This window comes from Engraulis encrasicolus, chromosome 4 (genome assembly GCF_034702125.1).
Source record: "Engraulis encrasicolus isolate BLACKSEA-1 chromosome 4, IST_EnEncr_1.0, whole genome shotgun sequence".
In the NCBI taxonomy this organism is placed as follows: domain Eukaryota; kingdom Metazoa; phylum Chordata; class Actinopteri; order Clupeiformes; family Engraulidae; genus Engraulis; species Engraulis encrasicolus.
In genome coordinates, this window is record NC_085860.1 from 23996217 (window position 1) to 24020216 (window position 24000).

Consider the following 24000-nt stretch of genomic DNA (forward strand, 5'->3'; position numbering starts at 1 on the left):
CTATTGCATTGCATTGCAAAACGCATTTTGGTAATATAAGTATGTTCGCAAAATATTTTAATGGCAAGAATTCACACAAAGGTGGTAGGACCTTTGAACAGTCATTTTCAGTAATAAAATACCGAAGTCAAAAATGATGGATACACCATTTTGCAATGAAACTTTTCATTTAAACTGTGCTGTGTATACTTTACCCTAACTGTAACCCTAAGATACATTGCTATTACATACAGTAATGTTACATGCTGTTAGATACTTTTAAACTGTGCCTGATTTATGCAACAGGGACAGTCAAATAAAATGTAGCCGAAAAGAACAACATCTGGGGCCTATACTACAAAGCTGGTTCAGGAGTAAATCAGGTTAAGATAAGAGGTAAATCATCTAATAGAAGAGCCTGGAGTAGATTATTTACCTCTTAACTTAACCTGGTTTACTCCTGAACCAGCTTTGTAGTATAGGACCCAGTATGTCAAGTATCAAGTATCAAGCATGATGTTTGAGGATTTCAAAGATGATGTGCGGTGTTCAAATAAAAGTTGGTTAAAAGTTCACATAAAACAGCAGGTTGGTTGGTTAACTTTGTAGCCTCATAATATGCGCTGTTTTACCAGTTGAACACTGTAATAGCAGTTCCATTGTACTACAGTACTACAACCTTACACAGAGTCTCTTTAGTAATACATTACGACGTGATCATTGTTATTCTGGTAACCAGTGCCCTAAATAAACTTTTTTCACCAGCAGCCAAAATGGCTAGTAGATATTAATCTTACTGGCCAGACACACACTCACTAATGGGTCAAATTGGCTATAGTAAATTGGACTTTTCTACCAGTCAAACTGCAAGTTCATCAGTATTTGGCCGGTTGGCTGCTGTTAATTTAGAGCCCTGCTGCTAACAGCAAGTTTATAACAGGGGCCATGATGTCTTAACTGTTTAATGAGCTACGTGACATTTCACCTACTTCCACATCAGCTGATGACACCTTCGGCCCCATGGCAGGGTTTAACCTGAACCATAGCCCCTTCCGGAGCTTAGATCCTATCTCTTCACCTTAGCAGTACTTCCTCTCATACAGCATTTATAATCTAAATTGTCAACTACAGTGATTTAATGAGATCATAGGTGTGCACAGATAGGGATGCGGTGGTGCTAAAGCACCTGCCCCTTTGCCCTACTGAACAGGAAGTGCCCTTTTTTGAAAGTTCTTATTTGTTGTTTTTTTCCCACAATGTATTGTGGTCTTTGGTGACATGATCATTTAGAAATGCTTGAAGATTAAAAGTGTGTGATAATAATGCCTCGATATAATCCTTTATAGCCTAGAAAGGCAGCCAGAAGTTCCACATGCTCCCCAGCACCTGCCCCCCAAAATGTCTGTGCATGCCAGTGAGTGAGATGTTGGCCATTGTGAGTGGCCTACATAAGAGGCACCTACTACTTTCAAAAGCCAATTTAACCGCCTCCTTCTGGCATGCTCTAGTGATCTCTGTCCACATTGGTTGGACTCCGCTGTGTGGCATATAGGCAATATAACCAGCTGAACTTAGATCACCAGGCCAGAGTCCAGAGTGCTACTTCCCTTTATTTTAACTCTCTCTCTCTCTCTCTCTCTCTCTCTCTCTCTCTCTCTCTCTCTCTCTCTCTCTCTCTCTGTGACACTCACACACAGACATTGTACAACTGCACATTGACACACATACACAGGTATCGTAAGCACACACACACACACACGCACACACGCGCGCAGCCTAGACTTGGACTTTACTTCACCTATTCTATTTCACTGACCAAGTAACAAATACAAAAAGCCTACTCTTGCTATCAACTGGGGCCCGTCTTCAGAGAAATGCCCCTCCTGATGAGGTTTTTAGTTCCTGCACTTCCTCATAAGGACCAGCAGGAGGCAGCAGACTTTCGGCTGTATAGCATAATGAGGTCTAAAGAGGCGGGGATATCAATGCTTTTTTTAAATGAGGGAGGCGGACTGGACGTTAGTTACATATCCTGTCTAGTGCCACAGGCAAGACTTTCAGGTCAGTGGGCCTGTGTGCGTGCGTGCGTGCGTGCCTTCGTATGGCTCCTGTGAGTCTGATCATGTGCCCTCTTTCCTGTATAATATTGCTCATTATTTCATTACTGTGCCTGTGTGCACATGCTATAGCGTAATGGAATATAGGACACACACACACACACACACACACACACACACACACACACACACACACACACACACACACACACACACACACACACACAGTGTGTGCACACAAAAGTATGCATTTACATGTTCACATGTACTATGTGTAGGTATGAGGGTGAGAACAGAGAGATCGATTTATAGAGCGAGTGAGTAGAGGAGTTGGTGAATGAGTAAGAGAGAGAGGGGCAGGGGCAGAGGCAGGGGCAGGGGTGAGCATGCTTGTCATGCCAAGGCGTTATTGTGGCTGCTGACAGCTCGCTGGAAGGTATTTTTATTTGAGACTTACTCCTCATAATTGTCACTCAACAGACACACACGCACACACACGCACGCACGTGCACACGCACACACACGCGTGCACGCACGCACGCGCACGTACACACACGCGCACACACGCGCACACACGCGCACACACACACACACACACACACACACACACACACACACACACACACACACAGAACACAAAACGTTGAGTCTGTATGTCTCTTAACCAGTGTTGGGAGTAACTCGTTACAAAAGTAACTAATTACTGTAATGCATTACCTTTTTGAGTAACGCAGTAATGTAACTGATTACAGGGGGGAAAATCGGTAATATGTCCTCGTTACAATGCAAGTAACTTGCACATTACAACGCATTTTTTTCATCTAAATTTTGTGTGAGTATTTTGTTTTCTTTATACAATGTTCGCGGATCACCGCGAGATCAGCTATTGCCTACGATAGCCTACGTCCGCGCAGAGATTTTAAAGTTTCACGCAGAACATTGCTTCCTCTTTCATGCTTCGTCTCTCGAAATGGCAGGCTGACAAAGGATGACCGATCCAGAAGATGGGTATATGCCCACTACTTTGACTCCATTGAAAATAAGGACGCCAAGAACATAAAGTTAAATGCACACTGTACTTGAAACCCATTCGCACGAGACAGGGACACGGCAGGGTAGGTTATCCGACGGGGGGGATGAGTACGTTGCACCCCCCTCACTTTTGTTCAACTAAACATCACTAAAATTGAAATAAATCAATTTGAAATAAAATATTATAGGCCTCTTGGCTCATTAATGCTTATTATATTTCATTGTAGCTTCAGCTGTACTTATCAAGCCTCAACTCCAATATCGTCCTTGGCATTGTTCAACAACGTTTATGACAAAATCTGGCGCATGTGGGGGGTTGGGGGATCAGACATTAAAAAAAGAAATTGAAAAAAAAATGGAAATAAAAAAAAAATCTGACTGGACGATGACCAAACCTGACAACCAACCGGAACCAAACTTTTATTTTTCTTAGGCCTTATTGTATGTGGGTATGACGCAATTCCTGAAAATGTTGGTTTTCAGTCTGCAGGCTTCCAAAACGACTTGTGGATGGCAGGTGAAAGTCATGCCACCTCATAGATTTGCACTGTAGATTGCCAAATCCTTTCCAGTCATTTTGGCTAAAGTAACTAAAAGTAATGCAAAAGTAGTGTAATGCCTTACTTTAAAAAAAAAAGTAATGTTGTAATGTAAGGCATTACTTTTAAATGACAGTAACATGTAATAAGTAGTGCATTACAGTTTTTGAGTAACTTTCCCAACAGTGCTCTTAACCCAGTGATGCTGATGCTGCATTGACCTCGGTGCCTGGAGCGACAGAGACACAGCATTCAGGCTCATGAAATTTGAGATTTTTTATTAAAAATATGATTATAATGCAAGAGGATGGTCTTAGCTTTTAAATGCAACTAATTTCATGTTTTTCTGTGCTTCGAAGGCTGAGATATTTAGGTTTTTATAGGCTGCGGGAACCTTTTCCCAAAAAGGGGCTTAGGCATTTAGAAGACTTTTCTTGCTGTTACGTAGAGAGAGAGAGGCGGGGGGGGGGGGGGGGGGTTTTGTAACCTTTGTCGTAATGGTTTGGAGGTGGGCGAGGTAGTAAGGCCAGCCAAGCCAAGCCAACCAATGCTTCATGTCCGAGGCCCATTGAACATGACCTATGACCTATAACCTCTTGACCCCATGGCACTTTCTGCCCTTTACCCCTATCTCCCTCCAACACTTCCCCTATTACAAAACACCTATTTAACTCCATGACAAAGACGTCACACTGAGAGCAAACAGTTGATGGAACTGCCGTTACAGTTGTAGCAGCTCTTCCCTCCGTGGAACTTTGTTACGGTTCTGAGTTCTGATAAAGAAATGCTGGCTAACAGACCATATCCTGACAGAGGCTTAGCAAGACCAAATTGGTCTGCAACTGACTGCAGCTGGTGCGGACACAGGCACCAACACCGTTTTGGACCCGGTTTCTCAAAAGCGCAGGTAGCAACAACGCTTTCGAGAAACGGGGGCATAGTGAGTCTGAAGAGAGAGCCTGTGTGGAGAGACCCTGAGAGAGCTTCAGCTCTAGATGAGATGGTGAGGCCCAGCTGTGGCTTAGCCGGCTGGGCACTGGACTGCGGCACTGCACTGCCCGGGTTCGATTCCTGACCGGGGTCGTTTCCCGATCCTCCCCCATCTCTCTCTCCCACTCCTCTCCTGTCCCACTCTTCACTGTCCTGTCTAAATGAAGTTGAACCCCCCCCACAAAAAAATAAAAAATGTTTAAAAAAAAAGATGAGAGGGTGTGGGATTCCAGGGAGTGCACAGGTGTTTTCAGCTGCTGCTTGTTTGTCGCCGGGCACCCTGGGAAATGACACGGAGGTCGTTCAGACCTGCGGGGTGAGTGGCCGACAGTGCAGTCACCTCTTGCTGGCCCTCCCCGTCGGCCGCCACAGTCACCCAAGTCCTTTCAAGTTTGACTCATTTCGCATTCTTTCCTACCCCTTTGCCTTTTTACCTTTGCCTACTTCCTCTCTCTCTCTCTCTCTCTCTCTCTCTCTCTCCAAATCTCCCTTTGAGGCTCCATACCTTATCACTGTTTTTCTGTCTCTCTTCCTCTCTCTCTCTTTGTCTACTTCTTCTTCTTCTCTCTCTCTCTCTCTCTCTCTCTCTCTCTCTCTCTCTCTCTCTCTCTCTCTCTCTCTCTCTCTCTCAAAAGTTCCTTGAAACTTGAAAAACCTCAAAGTAGCTTAGGTGTCTACTGAAAGGATCCTTACCTATCCATATCCGGCACAGGCCTTTATTACACAAACTAGTGGCAAGATTTGTCATAATAATCCAGTACTGGCATTTTCATGGGAGACTTGGCAAACCTCACATAAAATCCTGAGCTTACATCTAAATATTACTTGTCAAACCTCACTATGGCTAAAGCATTGTCTGGGGATAGGCAAATAAACATTATATTGAGCTGACTGGGTCAGGCTAGGCAATGGGGATTTATCTGAGGGAGACCTTCTTTTAAATAATTAAGAGTAAACCATGGACGTCCAAATATGGAAAATCACCACTTACACCAGTTACTAAATTAGGCCTACAAACCAGACTGGAACCATGCTTTCATAATGAAAGCATCAGGCTTTTGCACTATTCTAAGGAAACCCCAGCCTACTATTTTGTTGGTGCTATAGAGATGCTGGGAGAGGGATATAGGAGAAGGTATACCAGATGAAACATGGGAACAAGTAATCAAGTCATGGTGCAAAGTTTCAAGAGAAATGCATTACATTATTACATTACATTACAAATGCAGACACGATTGATGTGTTATAACACATAACATCATCAATAGGATTTATTGAACCCAGTCAAAAATAAAAGGGATAAAAGTCTTATCTAAGTGTAATGTAAATGAAACACGTGAGACAGTGCTTTTGGCAGCTTCTACCATCACAGATGAGTGAATGTGTATGTTTTCTAGACGGTCGAGGAAATAGACATGAGACTTCCTCCTTTTAAAATGCATAGAGTGCACACACAAAATGCATGCAGCTCATGTGTATGCTCTATGCGGCATGCCCTGAAGGACACAAGGATCATAGCAAATGAAACCATTCATAACATCCGCCGTGTGGCGTTAGGCTGCTGAACCAGTTCACACACCTTTCACAAGGACCACAGCATTCCCATAATGCCAGAGGAGGTCCACATGTGAATTGCACAACACAAGTGTGCAGGTAAAGGAGGTTAAACAGAACAACACCAAGTACATGTATTGTGTTGCAAACAACAACATATGAGCATCATTTCAGACAAATACCGGTATGTGAATGGTAAAGCTGTACACAGAATCGTCATAAGAGTAAGAGTATGCACATCCCACCTCTCTGAGGCCAGGTGCTCAGAGCTCAAAGCTCCACTTTGAAAATGTATTCACGTTTCAACGTTTCGAACCAACAGGGTCTTTATCGGGCAAAAGTTGTACACACACACATTATTAAAACCCAGAGTTAATTCAACATCATTCTGAAAATATATGGTCACATTAAATTCCAGTGTTACATTTAGCTCCATGAGAGTTGAATTAACACAGCGTAGTAATATGCTCTTGATCAGTGTTGAAACCATTCAATTAGAACCAAATCAAATGGGTTCACATACTGTATATTCTCAACAGGGTTGAATTAACACTGCATTTTGTACTCTGCCGTATGCTGTATGGCAGTATCAGCAGGGACACATGTGTAGCCCTGAGAGGTTGATCACTGGAGGCCTCATGCAAATCATTCCAAAGTCTCCAGCTTTATTCAAATCCCAACCACACACCAGAGGCCAGCGATATGCTTGCCCTACGATACACGTGTATGAAAGCCGCACGCGTATTTTATGTAAATATACAAATAAATACATGTTGTATTGTATTGTATTGCAGGTCAATTTTGTGCCTGGGAGAACACCTGACAGAACACCTGACAAATGGTACTAATTCGCAAGGAGTGATACTCCAAACTTCCATGTTCCAGGTCATAGCAGAGTCTCAAACAATGGTGGAAAACGTTCACGAGAGCCCCGTTGGCTGTCTGCCCCCTAGACATGGCTCTTAATTAACTTTTTTCATCACCAGCCAAAATGGCTAGTAGATGTAAATCTTACTAGCCAAACAGACACTCACTTATGGGTCAAAGTGGCTAGTAAGTTGTCTTTTTTACCAACCAAACTGAAATTTCACCAGCATTTGGCCGGTTGGCTGGTGATAATTTAGAGCCCTGCCCCTAGATCAGTGGTTCTTAACCTGGGGTGCATGCACCCCCTGGGGGTGCGCCAGAGATTTCAGGGGGTGCTCGGAATTGTGTTTGTGTTGAGGCTGTAACCAAAATTTTGCGTGAGAACATTATAATTGCAATATCAAAACCAAATTAAAACATGTTTTGGTCCCTATGCAAAGGAATTAAGGTATTGCTAAATGTATCAAACAGGAAGCCTCATTTCTTAAATCATTTTTAGTGCTTGCTCATGCACAGAAGTTTGGGTTGGGGGTGCGCGGCTTGTCTTGGGCCCATGTAAGGGGGTGCTTTAAGGAAAAAAGGTTAAGAACCACTGCCCTAGATGATGATACCTCCAGTATCGCTCCAAAGTGCTCCGGTTGTCCTGAAGCAAGTATGTGCAGTGCACTGGGTTGCATGTGCAATCCAAGGTACAATGCAATCATATCACCGTCCCAAGTCCACTAGTCTGGCTATCAAGACTACTGTACAGCTTCTAGTCTGGCCAAGCTGCTGTATTCTGAGACTTCTCAGAGAGCCGACTAAACTTCTGTCTGTGAAAATATATGTCGAAGCTACAATCAGTCCGACCAGTCTTTCCTCTGACTCCAGGGCTGATGACAGAACAAGTGTGTCATCATAGCTTTTAACTTGCCACAACCGTCGTCTTCAACATTCATCGGTATTTTGACGAGGGAGCGAGCTTGACCAGACTGACTTGATTACGAATTGCGGTGCAACAGCATCGCAGAGGAGGTATGGGTGGGCCCAGCGACCGTACAAGGCCCTGGCATTTTTTTCAAAATCCAACTGACAACCCTCATGTCATTCACACACTGCCTGAGGTGATTGGAGGCAAAGGCATTTGGCTGTGATGTGCATTCGCTTTGCCTCCAGCCGACACCGCAATGCAACGAGGACATCTCCAGGAGAAGGAAACACTATGGCTTGTAAAAGTATCCAAAACCCTAAAAGGGCACAACACCAAGATACGTATGGTCATTTTAAACATATCCAGACTGCGTTGCTGAATGGATGTCTGTGGACAAAAACACTAATCTGATATTGTACAAATAATATACAAATTTGGTATTAGCTGTCAAATTTGGTATTAGCTGTCATAAGTCATAACTCAATTTAATTCAATTTGACTGTCAAAAGAGATGAAGGGACTGTCCAGATGCTGATGGATCCCGGTGATAACAACTCACCACACACGAGATGTTTTTCATCTTATTTTACATAATGTGTGTAGTCATCATAGTACATCATAGTGACAATGAAAATCAAATAAATTAAACTATTTTCTAGTCTACGACTCTGTATTCTGTTCAACTCCGTTACTTGAAATTGAATTCATCAATTCAATCCCATTCTATTTATTGACAAATGCACTGTCAACATTCCCTATCTTCAGGTATCCCTCCGAGATCCTTCAGTAGCCTGGGGGCCCCGCGCTGGTCCCCTGTGGGCGGGGCCTGGGGCTCAAGCCGTGCCCTGTGTTTTCTGTTGGCTAGCTACGCCCATGCCCACAGGGCTGGTTGATGTAATTAGTTACGGTAAGGAAGAGCAATAGCCATTCACTATCCTCAGGGACAATGAGCAGGGCTGGACTGTGAGACAAATAGGGCCCCGGCACTTTTGGCTTAATTTTTTTTTTTTTTTTTACATTTCTGAAAATAGGGGCCCACAAGGTTGCGGGGCCCACAAGGTTGCGGGGCCCACCAGGAAATGCCCGCTATGCCAGATGGCCAGTCCAGTCCTGACAATGAGGCATGCTTCATCAGCTGCTGCACTTCATCCTCTGTGATTAAAAACGTGTGCCCATGTGCTGGCTCTCTCAGTCAACATGGCCATGTACTGTATATATGCAGAGGTACACAGCAGGTGCAGGCTTGATTTCTGTTGGATATCCCTTTTCACTTGCTATTTCACGAGTCCGCAGCAAGAATATACATTTGCATTATTCATACAACTGCTTTTGAAAAAAGCTTCCTATGGAGAAGGCAACATGAAAAATGCTACGTGGACACCATATTTAGTTTGACTAAACCTTTCAGTATACCATCTTTCTCTCTGTCCCCAGTATTGCTCTCACATTAACACACTTTCGTTCTGTCCTTCGTGGATGCACGCATCACACACACGCACGCACACACGCTCACACCCTTGCACGGCACACATGCACACGCACACGCACACACACACACACACACACACACAATAGCTCATGACTTAACATAGTAAGACACAGCCGTCGTTATAAATTAGCTGTTAGCAGAATGACAATGACCAAGTCGTAATGCAATACTGAAGCCTATGTGCACTGTCATAGTGGCGTGTACTATGGTAGTTAAGTTTTTTCTATGGCTAATACAGGGTTGGTGGAACGGCATGCGTTAAGGGGCTATAACAGCATGAACTTTTTTTTAACAACTCTTACCGTCTCCAGGTCAACTTTGCTGCATTTGCTGATTCCAGTTCCATCGTCTTCTTCTGTCACATCTTTGCCTTTCCTCCTCTGTCTGGGGGCCTGCAGAAACACACAAACACACATATACATTAATAAGTACATTTTTTAATCAAGTCCCAACCCAAATACACACATGCACATGCAAGCACACACGCACACACAAACACGCACACACGCACACACACACACGCACACACACACACACGCACGCACGCACGCACGCACGCACGCACGCACACACGCACGCACACGCACACACACACACACACACACACACACACACACACACACACACACACACACACACACACACAATGGTAATGTTAACATTAGAATGAAATAGGAGCCAAAAGTTCACAGGATGACAGGAAGTGTATAGGGAAGTTGTACCACCAGCACTCTCTCTCTCACACACACACACACACACACACACACACACACACACACACACACACACACACACACACACACACACACACACACACACACACACACACACACACACACACACACACACACACACACACACACGACACGTCAATGCTAATTGTAACAGTGTTTCTGGCAAAAGAGCGTAGTCTAGTGCAAAAAGAGTGTGTTGTTTTAGTGTTCATTTTCTACCTGATAAGGGCACCATAAACATGGCTTTTATAACGCTACAAAGTTTGCACCCCTGCGACCTATTTACAGGGGCCCTAGCTGTCACACAGGTTCATGTTTTCAACAACTTTGTATACTTTTAGATATATTTAGCACTTTGACTCTTAAGAATCAGATGTACACGTACAGTGTAGTTAAACAACGTTTTATAAGACTTGAAGTGGAGAAATACAGTACATACTGTAGGCTACAAACATGCAAACAAATGTACAGACAAACACAAGAGTTCAAGACAACACACAGTGATATTCACGCACTGATCCCACCCCCCACAAACCCCAGCTCACTGACTGCCTGTCTGCCTGTCTGCCTGTCTGTCTGTCTGTCTGTCTGTCTGTCTGTCTGCCTGCCTGTCTGTCTGTCTGTAGTGAATTATTAAACGAAGCTTTTGGCACAACCCCATGCAATGAACAGCTGATTATATACCCAGGTGCAACCTAATACACCCACCCCTCCATCATACTTCAAAAATCAGTTTGAGCTTCACTGAATTGCCATTAAAAATGTATAAGTCGTGGAAGTGCTCTGGTACAGCATGGTGCTGTCTGTGAGAGGTCTTTGAAAATACACCCCACAAAGAGACCACAACACGGCATTGCTAGTTTGCGTGCGTGTGTGTGTGCGTGTGTGCGTGTGCGTGTGCGCGTGTGCGTGTGCGTGTGCGTGTGCGCGTGTGCGTGTGCGTGTGTGTGTGTGTGTGTGTGAGTGTGTAAGAGAGAGAGAGAGGGACAGAGAGAGAGATGCCGTAGATTGTAGATCAGGGGTATCAAACATAAGGCCCGGGGGCCAGACGCGGCCCGCCAGATGATTTAATACGGCCCCAACAATTATGTTACAGTCAATGGCCCACTTGAGATCAAATTGACTGTGTGGCCCCCAAACCAAAATGAGTTTGACACCCCTGCTGTAGATAGACTTGTGTGACTTGCTTTCACAAGCAAGAACACACTTCAACTTTATTTTTATTGTGTTATTATTTAAAAAAGGCATGTAATGTATTGATGGACCCCCTTGAAAATGAGATGATTCATCCCAAGGTGCTATCCTTAATAACATTGAAATTGAAATTTTTGTTTTTGTAATAGTGGTGGTAGTAGTATTAGTGGTTGTAGTAGTAGTAGCTTAAGCAGGCGTAACACTCACAGCAAATCTGATGACAATTGTTATTGCTACCTGTCCTGTTCATATCACCGGAAACGTTCTGATCTAATCTCATCCAGACCAATCTCATACCAGCATGCTGCTAAAATGCAAATAAGTTTATTTATGGCCCAGGCAGCCCAAGCCGGAAAACAAAAAGCAAGCCTAGCAGACAGGCGGAGATATCGCCACATGTTTGTCATCATGACTTGGCAACAGGGCTCCACATGGAATTTTTTTCATCCCCAGCCAAAATGGCTGGTAGATGTTAATATTACTAGCCAAATACACACTAACGGTACTAATGGGTCAAAGTGGCTAATAAGTTTTCTTTTCTACCAGCCAAACAGACACTTCACCAACATTTGGCCGGTTGGCAGGTGTTAATTTAGATCGATGCTTGGAAATAAAGTGAAATTATTATAGTTCCATGACGAAATTGTTCTACCTTTTGAATTTTACTTCTTCTGTCAGAACTGATATTTTCCTCAAATATCAAAGTTGTGCTTTTTATCTTTTTACTGAGGCCTGTGTAACCAGAAGTCTTCAGCGCCCCGGCCCAGTCTCGAACTCGTGACCTCTCGTTTGGGAGAACACCGACAATCAATAATACAATAATAAAACCGAGCAATAAAACATAGAAGGAAGTAAACTTTAGCTTCAGTTCATGTTAATGACGAACCACACTGGAAATCAAACAGATAGCTGTGGTGTTATGGCACGCCCATGAGTCAAGCTGCTGTTTATAGCGCCGATTGCTAACTACTGAGTAAATATGAAACGTGAAAAAGCGCACGTATGCAGAGGGCCGACTAGCATCTATAAAACAATGCAAAACACGTGTCCAATGCAAAACTCTCCAAAACCCAAACCAAACTTCATTCAATAAAGGGGACAGTTGTCCCGGGCCCAGGGATAGAGAGGGCCCAGAATTGTATTACATTACATTGTTACATTGTATCTATTGGGCTGGGGGGGCCCTTTCAGATGACTTTGTCCTGGGCCCAGCCAAAGCTGTCAGCAGCCCTGCCTCTGACCATTCAATATCACCCTCACCAACAGTTTCCCGAGATGGCAAATCTCCTCGTTGGGGCGTGGCAAAGGCAAAACAAAAGAGAAACATGGCAGCAAGCTCCTTTTAAAATAAAGACAGTGTGGATGATAAACATCTGACAGTGAGAAACACACAACGCATACCAATACACATTCTATCTCCAGAGTAACAAAGGGGGAGGTCTGGCAGCCAGCCACGCCACTGGGACAGGAATGACCTGACAGTCCAGGTACTTAAGGAGGTGATCTGTAACCTCCAAACACACAGGCGTTATGAAACTCAGCATCGGAAAGTTATGAAAGCATGAGGTTGCACAGCCCAACAAATCATGATAAACAAGCTGGTGGATTTCTTTGGTCACACTGGGTGCCCGTAAAGGATCCGTGTGTCTGTGTGTGTGTGTGTGTACGTGCATATATGTGTGTATGTGTGTGATACACAACGATGCATATATTGTATGAATGCATTTGTATGTATGGTCACTCATAGATCTGGTGTTGTGTGAGTGCGTATGTGCGTGCATACATGTGTGCGTGTACTGTCCAGACATGACCAGAATAATAATGCGCGTAAAGGATCAATCTGTCTGTATGTGTGTACGTGCGTATCTGTGTGTATGTGTGTGATTTACAATGATGCATATATTGTATGCATGCACTTGTATGCATGTATATGGTCATAGATCTGGTCTTGCGTGCGTGCGTGCGTGCGTGCGTGCATGCGTGCGTGCGTGCGTGTACTGTCCAGACATGACCATTATAGACCATATGCCACAGTATGTACCCATGTGTGCTTGTGAAGTTACTGTGTAAATTGCAGGGCATATCTGCAACTATCTGCCTCATCTTGACACATGTTGTTGTGATAAACAGATCACACTACTTTGTTTATACCAGCCCCGCTGACATGTGCCCAAAAAATGTGCCCTGCTGTGTACAGAAGTTAGGTAAACATGTAGTTTACTTACCAAATGTACCAATACAAACCAAAATCACATCTACTTTGTATTCTTTTATTAATGTGCTAATTACCACAGTAAAATGCAGTATTATTTCAAACCTTAGAGAGCTGATTTAAGTGTCTTAAAGTTTATCTTCTAGTGCATTTTGTCCCAGAGTACTCTCAAAGTGTTTAATTAACACTGGATCTTGTACAGTGTGAGAACATTACTGAAGACTTAAGGTTGAAAAATCTCATCACTGGATTAGCAGTACAGTAGAAGCAATAAGCCTGTAGACAACACTGGTTTGAAAGGAAGAATGAAGGTAGATTATTTCAGGTATGACATTCCCTTTACTATGGTATTTCAGGATTCAAGCGAACACACCCACATGTATTCAGTATAAACAAAAATAACATTATAATACAGTAGGTTATAAGTTTCAAAAAACTCATAAGACACTCAACTATAATGGTGCACAATGGGATCAACAAGTAATTTCACCATAAACTGCAGTAGAACCTTAGTGGTTTGACTGCATTATGTTTGCATGAGTCAAATTATAATTGAATAATTAATTATAATAGTAATTTTGCAATTGTTTTCCATCAAGTAAAGAAACTTCAGACAATGTGTGCCATACAAGTAGAGAACTGTTTCTTCTTCGCTGTCTACTGTAACTGAATCCCATTTCAACAGCCACACCCAACTCTCTCTTTTCTTCTCTCTCTCTCTCTCTCTCTCTCACTCTTCTCTCCGCAGGTTGTACTGCCTATATAGCGCCAGACTCGCCCCACAGCCAAAGCCACACACTTGACCTTTGCCACTCGTGCCAAAAGAGCGCCACACCACACCACAACGCACCGCACCACACACTCAAGATGCTCAGTGTCGTGAGGGCTGATGACTTTTTTTTTTTAAAATCACCTCAACGAAAGGGTCACTAAGATAAATTGCATTTACCACAACAAAAACAGTAACATTAATGGTAATTTATTTACACATTTATTTAAAAACCTGCGCAAAAGAATAACTACAATCAGTTTTGAATAACATTTACCACGGCAAATAACACCAACTGTCATTTAATTATGCTTGAGAAAACTTTTTAATGTCTCGACGTTTCATTACAGTAAAATCTGAAAGCTTATGACGATCAAAAGTGCCGTTTAACTTGGACTCTATACTTTAAGCACTTAATCAGTCATCAGTAAACACTGTAAATACCTTAATATATTAAACAAAAGCCTCTGGGTGAATGAGCAATGCTTCTTGGGGAAGGGCCAATATTGATGCAGTCCACTCCTCACTCCCTCTCTTGACTGTGTGTGTGTGTGTGTGTGTGTGTGTGTGTGTGTGTGTGTGTGTGTGTGTGTGTGTGTGTGTGTGTGTGTGTGTGTGTGTGTGTGTGTGTGTGTGTGTGTGTGTGTGTGTGTGTGTGTGTGTGTGTGTGTGCGTGCGTGCGTGCGTGCGTGCGTGTGCGTATGGCCTTTAAATAATAATCCTTTGGTTTTTTTTTACAGAGCACATTGTCTCTGTGTTCATCATGCTGTGTGGTCCTTATATTGTATGTCAAGTTTGGAGAGATCATTCAACATGGCGACTTTGGACTTTAAAACAATACAATGATTTACTCATAATGCAGGTCTGTTAATGTACGCAAAAAATGTCAAGGTCATGATCAAACATGGGTGCCGACTTCACTGCTTATGTGAATATGGGTCACGGCTCACTGCGAGCCGTACTAACGATGTGTATGGTCATAAAAAGGCATATAAGGCATACAAGTCTTTCCCTATTTAAAAGTTTTATGTTTAATGTTGTATGTTTTATGTGTTTATGACATGCTCTCGGTGTGTGTGTGTGTGTGTGTGTGTGTGTGTGTGTGTGTGTGTGTGTGTGTGTGTGTGTGTGTGTGTGTGTGTGTGTGTGTGTGTGTGAGTGCGTGCGTGCGTGCGTGCGTGCGTGCGTGCGTGCGTGCGTGCGTGCATTCGTGTGTGTGTGTGTGTGTGTGCGTACGTGCGTGCATGCGTGTGCATTTGCGCGCACGGCACGCCTGACACCATGAGGGAACCACCCATAAGCGTACGTGCACCTACCACTGTTTATTCGAGACACACCTATAAATCAACACTTTTGTACGTATACACATATACAGGTAATACGTGCTAATTTAAAAAGTCAATAGTAAGAAACGACATACACATACATTTAAGCAAACACAGGTACAGAGCAGACAGAGACACACCGACACACACACCCCTTAATAACTTATATATACCCACATGCACAACAACCCCCTTCAAAACACAGACCCACTAGTGGAGGGCGTTCTCAGGGGTGTTTGAGGTGGAAAAAGACAGGTAACTATAGCAGCTGGTAACTATAGTGAGGAGTAGTAGTTATAGTAACTTGTTGCCATAGTTACAGTTCTCAAGAGACGCCTTGCATGCTCAGCAAGTAACAGGTAACAGACCCCACACCAAAACCGACACCAAAACTCCCTACACACAACCGAGTGAATGAGTCAGTGTGTATTCATCATGACGTACGATTGCTATGTGTGACAAAGCAGATCAAAGTTACATATACCGTACGTTGGTCATTGTTGGTCATTGTAGCATTATTTGACGTCAAGGAGGTGCAGTTAATGCCATTATTGTAAGAATAAAATGATTTTTCATTTTTACTGAATTATCTAAATAGATTTCTAGATAGATTTAATTTCTTGTACATTCATTAACAATTCTTCATTTATTTATTTCATTAATCCGAGAGTGGCATTAGCTGTGGTTGGTCCACCTGACATCTTCTAATAAAAACATGGTCCTTACGCTAACTGATGGGTGGCAAAAGAGAGAACCAAAAAATTCTGGCAAAATTCTAATCACATATTTGTGATGGTACTCCTCAAAGGGTTAAGCTTGGTATTTTTTACTGTGTTCTGTACCACATATGGCACAACATCAGCGCAGCGGTGAACTACGCAGACTATAATACAGACATCCACAAAAGAATGTAAGCAACTGTCACAGTCTGCCACAAACTGTCACTGTAGTGATATGGCTGGGGGGGAGAAATAGGGCACTTTTGTCTTAAAGGGGCTCCTCATAATTAGCGGCGCAGAACTGACTCACCAGTGGGGCCCGCATCCTTGTGGCCCCCTATTTTCAGAAATGTAAAAAATATATAAGATATTAAATTGTCTAAATTTTTTACATTTCTGAAAATAGGGACCCAGGAGGGTGCGGGGCCCACCGAGAAATGCTCGCTATGCCAGATGGCCAGTCCAGCCCTGCTGTAGAGATGTGACTGGTAAGTAACAAGAGATCTCGTCACAACAGGGGGCCACCACAGTACAATGCTATGCACTGACAGGGGACCGTCTGGATTGAGGGGAGTAACTGTAATCATATCCAGACGTGAAGATAGATTGTTGTTTGTTCAAACAAGTTCCTCATGGGTGTGAAGGGGATTCTTTCTGTCTTTGAGGAATGCGGGCAACAGGATGTATGTAAAAACACCTGCCTATCCTATTGATATTGTTATATTTCTAGGTTATAGCACATATCGAAAGACATCCAGCTAAAATCCAGCTTTTAGTCTTTTATGACTTAGGACAGTTTTGAGAGGTGGACAGGAAGCGAATGGATGGGGAGAGAGATGGGGGGTGGCAAATGACCCGGGTCGGGAATCGAAGCCGGGTCGGCCGCATGGCAGACGAGTGCCATACCGTTTGGCCACGGCAGGGCCATAGCCTCTCTTTATGGTTCAGAAATTATAACAGTGTAGCCTCTTCTTATCTTTACCTTAACCACGGCCATAAGTCACCATAAAACTTTACAGCGTTCCTATGTCAGTTTTCCAATAAAACACCCACAAATAGAAACACTTCCAACAAGACCTACATAAGCACTGTGTTGTGCTAACACATACAGTACACTGAAGTGATAGTAATGGGTTGGGTAATGTTATTTACACAGTAAAAATGCAGTGTTAATTGATCACTCAGATAATCAATTTAACGTCTTCTAGAGTGTATTTACAAAGTAGTCACCAAGTGCTAAATTAACACCGAATTTTACAGTGTACAGATTTTTTTTGTGGCAGGGCAATTTGGAATGTCACTATGTGTTTTGAGAAGGTATAAAAGTGTATTATGCATTATTTTTCACTATTAATTGTTGTATGTTAGCTTAACCTTAATGTACCAATGTAGACTGACTGTTTTCTGCAGATACCCTGTCAATCACTTTAACAATATTCAGAGCTGGGAACGCCAAGGGATTTGGGTTTTTATAGGATAACATACCATGATGATGTTGTCTAATCATACTATATGTACTAACAACTGACTGCTGACTGATATTCAATATGGTAGACCAAGACAAATCATAGCATGTGCCACTAATGCAAAGGAGTGTGATCAAGTCCGCTCTCCTGAGGGGGCGTGACACTTTCCTTCTTCTTTTCTTTTTTTCTGTGGTGTTCAGTGGCAACTTGGATACGATGTGCGCCACCACCATCAATAGCATTAAGGCACACCTTACGTTGGATGGATCCCGGAAAACTACCCCCATGAATCAGCTCTACCTCATCGATCATCTCTGCCGCTCCCACTTGTATGTTATTAAGTCTACTGTACACACTTACAGAGTTCAATTTAACAGTCTTCGAGTTGGTTCCTACTCCAAGTGAGGAACATATTACATGGACTGTACAACAGGGATTTTCAGCCAGCCAACATAGAAGCCAAATCTGTGGCAGAATACTCCAACACCACTAAGAGCCTGGACAGGTCAGTCCTACGCCTTCCTCCATTCTCCATTCTATCTTGTGACCATGACAACGCAAATCTAATCTCTGCATTCCACCGTGACCAGCTTGACAGATGAGATGCTCTAAGTCTAAAAGGTGAGGCTCAATGGCCTGTTCACCGTTTGACTGAAACCATCTACGCAATTACAAATACACCACCTGTGACACACCTGTGTCCCTAAGCAGCAGCACCAGCCATATCATCCAAGCCAGGAAGTCATTGTGTGATAAGAGATGAGAGCTTTTAGGGGATGAGAGGAAGAGGACAAAGACAAAGACAGAGCATGATTTCCAGATTGCTTCAGATAGCTCACAGTTTAAAGCTGTAGTTTGCTGGTCCAGTTATGGGTAAGCGGTTAGGGTGTCAGATTTATAGCGCAAAGGTTGCTGGTTCCACTTCCGACCCGCCAGGTTGGTTGGGGGAAGTATTTAACCAGTGCTCTCCCCCATCCTCCTCCATGACTGAGGTGCACTGAACATGGTACTGTTCCATCGCACTGCTCCCTTTCGGGCGCCATTAAGGACTGCCCCCTTGCATGGGTGAGGCATAAATGCAAATTTCATTGTGTGCAGTGTTCACTTGTGTGTACTGTGTCACAATGACAATGGGAGTTGGAGTTCCTCAGTTGAGCTTTCACTTTTCCACAGGCGGCACACAACCTACTAAGTTGCTAAATGGTTAAAACAGGGTCCTGAGTTGCAACAACAGACCACTAGGAGGAGCCTGGTAATGCTGTCAAATACCAGCTCACATTGAATTGAAGCAATTACATATAAAACAGTCAAGAGCAAGTATTCTACAGTTAAACTATCATTACTCTTTCCATGAGTCCCGCGACTTTTAGAGTAGGGGGGATGAGGTGTATAACGGCTAAATGTGGGTCTCACTTTCTGTGGTCATGTGAAAGAGTTCTTCTGGGTCATACCGGTACCTCCCGACAGCACGCATCTTATTGGCATGCTAGTGCACACAGAGACGTTCTTGGCGTGCTGGTGAGAAACCAAACCACAGGGCTCACCTAAGCCACGCGATGAGGGGACGATTGTAATGAAGACAAGACCATTACTCAAAATCGGTTGCGCACTATCAGCAGTCAGCCAATCATGTGATTCGTCACATGTATATTATTCTGGCCTTCTGATTGGTTGTGTGCGGCTGTGTGTATCACATGATGTCACAGTGGCCCGTCTGCATGCCATGGTCAGGTGGTTTAATACAAATAACTACACAGCACAGGAGGGGGAATTGAAAATGACATTGTCAGCTGCTAGTGGCGTGCAGGCAGGCACACTGAAAGTATTGTTGAAGCAACCTGAGCATAGACCATGTTCAACATTTGCAGATGTATGGGACTACGTCCTGGAGAAAGTTTGAGTAGCATTTATTTGTGTGTGTGTGTGTGTGTGTGTGTGTGTGTGTGTGTGTGTGTGTGTGTGTGTGTGTGTGTGTGTGTGTGTGTGTGTGTGTGTGTGTGTGTGTGTGTGTGTGTGTGTGTGTGTGTGTGTGTCAGGGCTTGAAACTGGCACCTGCCAACCAGCCAAATGCTGGTAAAACTTGGCTGTGGCTAGTAATACTTTCAGTGTCACTAGCCAATTTGACTGGCAGCTTATTCCTTGGTATGAGATACGCATCATATTCATTTCATAGTAGCCTACATTCTGTTGTTTTTCCCCTGTGCATCAATTGTTTTGTAGCTTGGTAACTCAGTTTCTATTTGCTTGATATACAGTACTTCTATGTAGAAAGCTATACCCTCATCTTGCTTTAGCACCTCATCTTCTGAGATTAGACGAACACCATCCTGATAAAAAAAAGAAATATAAAATCTGTGGCTAGTGGAACACCTGAATGGCCAGTGACTCAGGAAAACCACAGTGGCCGGTGGGTGAAAAAGTTAATGTCAAGCCCTGGTGTGTGTGTGTGTGTGTGTGTGTGTGTGTGTGTGTGTGTGTGTGTGTGTGTGTGTGTGTGTGTGTGTGTGTGTGTGTGTGTGTGTGTGTGTGTGTGTGTGTGTGTGTGTGTGTGTGTGTGTGTGTGTGTGTGTGTGTGTGTGTGTGTGTGTGTGCGTGCGTGCGTGCGTGAGAGAGAGCGACACAGAACGAGAGAAAGAGAAGTGACCCCAACGTGTGTCTGATCTGTTTTCAGCTAACATGAACAGGTCAGTCTTAACATGGCATTTGTGAGACATGGGGCTAATACTACAAAGCTGGTATAAGAGTAAACCAGGTTAAGTTAAGAGGTAAATCATCTAAAAGATGAGCTAGGAGTCCACATTTTCTTAAATCTATTACATGATTTACCTAGGCCAATGTTCTGCACTGATGAGATAGATGAGACACAACACTCCAACGGACATTGTCGTGATTAGTCTTTGCAATTCCTGCAATACACTAGGCCATTTGCAAGCAAGCAAATGCAAGTGTGTGTGTGTGTGTGTGTGTGTGTGTGTGTGTGTGTGTGTGTGTGTGTGTGTGTGTGTGTGTGTGTGTGTGTGTGTGTGTGTGTGTGTGTGTGTGTGTGTGTGTGTGTGTGTGTGTGGTTTTTCACCTCAGTCAGTGAAAAGCACCACCACCACAATAGCATGCAAAGGACAAAACATTCTTCAGTAGAAACAGATGAAACATACATGTTAGACCACCAAAATGGGCAAGCACATGAGCAAGGACCTACCCAAGAATCTGCCCTCCACCCCATCAGAATCAGAATCTGTTTCCTCAAACTCTGGCCAATGTCATAACAATATTGTTATGACATCACTGAGTATTTTCATCAAACGCTGTGTTTGTACTTTATTCATACCAGTTTCACCCTATGAGAGTGTAGTGTTCTGGTCTACAATCTATGTTTTCACCTCATAATTCTGTATGAGAAAAAGGGGACATTTTAAGGAGTAAATTTAACATGTATATCTATTTTCACAGTCATATGAAAATCTTTTACAATTCATTAAAAACTTGTAAAACTTTTACAATATCCTTTCCATATGTGCCAAAAGACTACAGCTTGTAAAGTTTTACTACTGTCATTGTCTGTCATGCCTAGTCCAACTGCTGTGTGTTTAAATGTGTTCTACAAATAAATCGGCTTGACTTGAGTTGACTTGACTTGACTCGACTTGTGTTTGAATTGATGTTTATTTCTTGATTCTTGGTCCTTGATTCCTCAGTCTCTTTTGCCTCCCCGGCCTCTCAGCTGGCCTCCTCGATGACAACACTGAGACCGTATGTGTCACCAGGGGGTTTCTATAACGTGCTTGTCTGTATGAAGTGTTATCAGTGTTCTAGCTTTGCATCACACATAGTACTGTCACATCTCTCCATGGCGTAACCTGCATGGTCGATAAGCAGGGAAACACACACACACACACACACACACACACACACACACACACACACACACACACACACACACACACACACACACACACACACACACACACACACACACACACACACACACACACACACACACACACACACACACACACACACACATCAATAAGTGTAGACAGATAATAGTTTTCAGAGGATAAAATGCCATATGCACACGGATATAGTTATAGTCATGGCATCTGAGTTGATATGAAAGAAGGGGGAAGAGTTCTTCTTTTAAAGATAATAAATACTACCAGGGCTCTTTAACACCAGCCAACCAGCCAAGTGCTGGTGAAATTTCAGTTAGGCTGGTACAACAGACCAACTTAGTAGCCACTTTGACCCATTAGTGAGTGTGTGTTTGGTTAGCAAGATTAGCATCTACTAGCCATTTTGGGTGATGATGAAAAAGTTAATTTAGAGTCCTGAATACTACTGAATATTTCATATACTACTGAAGTATAAATAAAGTATATGTGTCATTTTCACATGCGTGTGGTAACCAGCCACCTCCTAAATTATGGTTATAACCTTCGGAACTAGGACATGCGGTCGTGTTCTTGATAGAACTGTATCAGACAGGCGGGAACTCCGTCCAATGCTTTCCAGACCGCATGCCAGCCATTCGATATATGCCACTCTTTCCACTAGTTGATGACTCACATTAATTGTATGTCTTTTATATAGTAAAACTTGTGTGATAGCATTGCTGCCAGCTAGGTGCGCATTGTAATTGTGTTGTTTGTTGTCATGGTATCGGTATGATGGTGCTAAAGAGATAGCCTGGATCATTAGTAATGTGAGTGGGTTCTTTCTTTGCATGCTTTACATAATTGTCCAATAAACCAAACTCTGAGGCTGGCGTGCTTCTAAGAATTTGCTGAAGAGGAATGGCCCTCGTGTACATAAAGACCATGTTGGAAATACCGGCGCATTGGCAGCTGAATCATGGCTCGCCAGGGGTGCGTATCTCAAAAGTGTAGTTGTTAGCCAGTTAGTAACTTGGGTAGTTTGCATTGCAAACAACAAAGTAGCTACTGTAGTTAGCAAATATAGCTTCGAGAAATGCACCCCAGGCCTGTATAAGAGGCTAAACTCATTCTTTCTCATTCAAGTCGGTTTTACTGTCAATTTCTTTACATGCACTGGTCATACAAATAATTGAAATTAATTTTTTTACTTTCCCGGGCAGACATAGACATACTTTAAATACAGATATAGACATACTTTAGACATAGACATAGACATAGACATAGACATGGGCGTAGGGTAGTCAGGATCCTAGATTCCTGGGTGGCTGGGGGGGTCACTAGAAAACTGAGCCACCCCTCTTTTAAAGTAAGGTAGACATTTAAATAAGCAGAGGCAGAAGCATATAATGGCATGACCACACAGCTGGGCCAGGAAGTCACTGCAGAGGTGTATGCTTATAAAGTACAAGTAGAGGTAGACAAAAAAAAAAAACCCTCATTGGGTACTCATTAGGTACAGAGGAGAAATTGGTGTAACTGCCATTTAATATCATGCACTGGTGTGCTTACATCATGAATTCACTTCTTTAAACACCCCTTAAAGGGGCACAATGTAGTATTACATAGTTTGCGCGGTGCGCATGCCTGTCTCAAAATCTACACAGTCATGAAAAAACGCTGTTTAAGTAAACTCGCTGTGAGAATGTTTTTCATCACGGAATGCCGGCAGTTGATACAAATCTGAATGCGGTATGTAGGGCAATTTTTCCTATGAGAAGTGTTTCCCACGACACTCGTAGCGGGTTGCTCTGCCAGAAGTGACATTTGGGGTTCTCTGACAGCGGACCGTGAAAGCGGGCGCGAGACTCATTGTTGACTTACTAATGACTCAAATAAGCGTCTGCTGACTCTGGACAATGATTAATTAAACGTTTAATCCTACATAGAGCCCCTTTAAAGTGAGCTGGAGTCAAAACCTTCACAAAGATATCCCCCTCCCTCACCAAAAACCGTCAAAATCAACCCCCACCATCCCCCAGATATCCCCCTCTCTCACCAAAACCGTTATAATCAGCCCCCAACATCTCCAAACCCCAAGTAGTGATTCAGCAGATTCTGCAAACCTATAGGTCGTTACTGTAGAATATGCAAATATATAGACCTTCTTAACATGCCAACATGATCTCCAAAAATTCCGTGCTCCTGGACACGGATGTTAAGGACACAAAATCCGTGTCCAGGAGCACGGATTTTGCCAAAATTCCGTGCTCCTGGACACGGAATTATTTTCCG

General features: G+C 43.2%; 1 protein-coding gene across 1 annotated transcript in view; it reads right to left on the reverse strand.

The window, feature by feature from the left end:
* fa2h (fatty acid 2-hydroxylase) overlaps positions 1-24000 on the reverse strand; it is a 60626-nt gene that overhangs the window by 10090 nt on the left and 26536 nt on the right. Inside the window, exon 2 of the mRNA XM_063196910.1 lies at positions 9720-9809. Within this exon, the coding sequence (XP_063052980.1) occupies positions 9720-9809 (90 nt within the window). The remainder of the gene's footprint in view (positions 1-9719; positions 9810-24000) is intronic.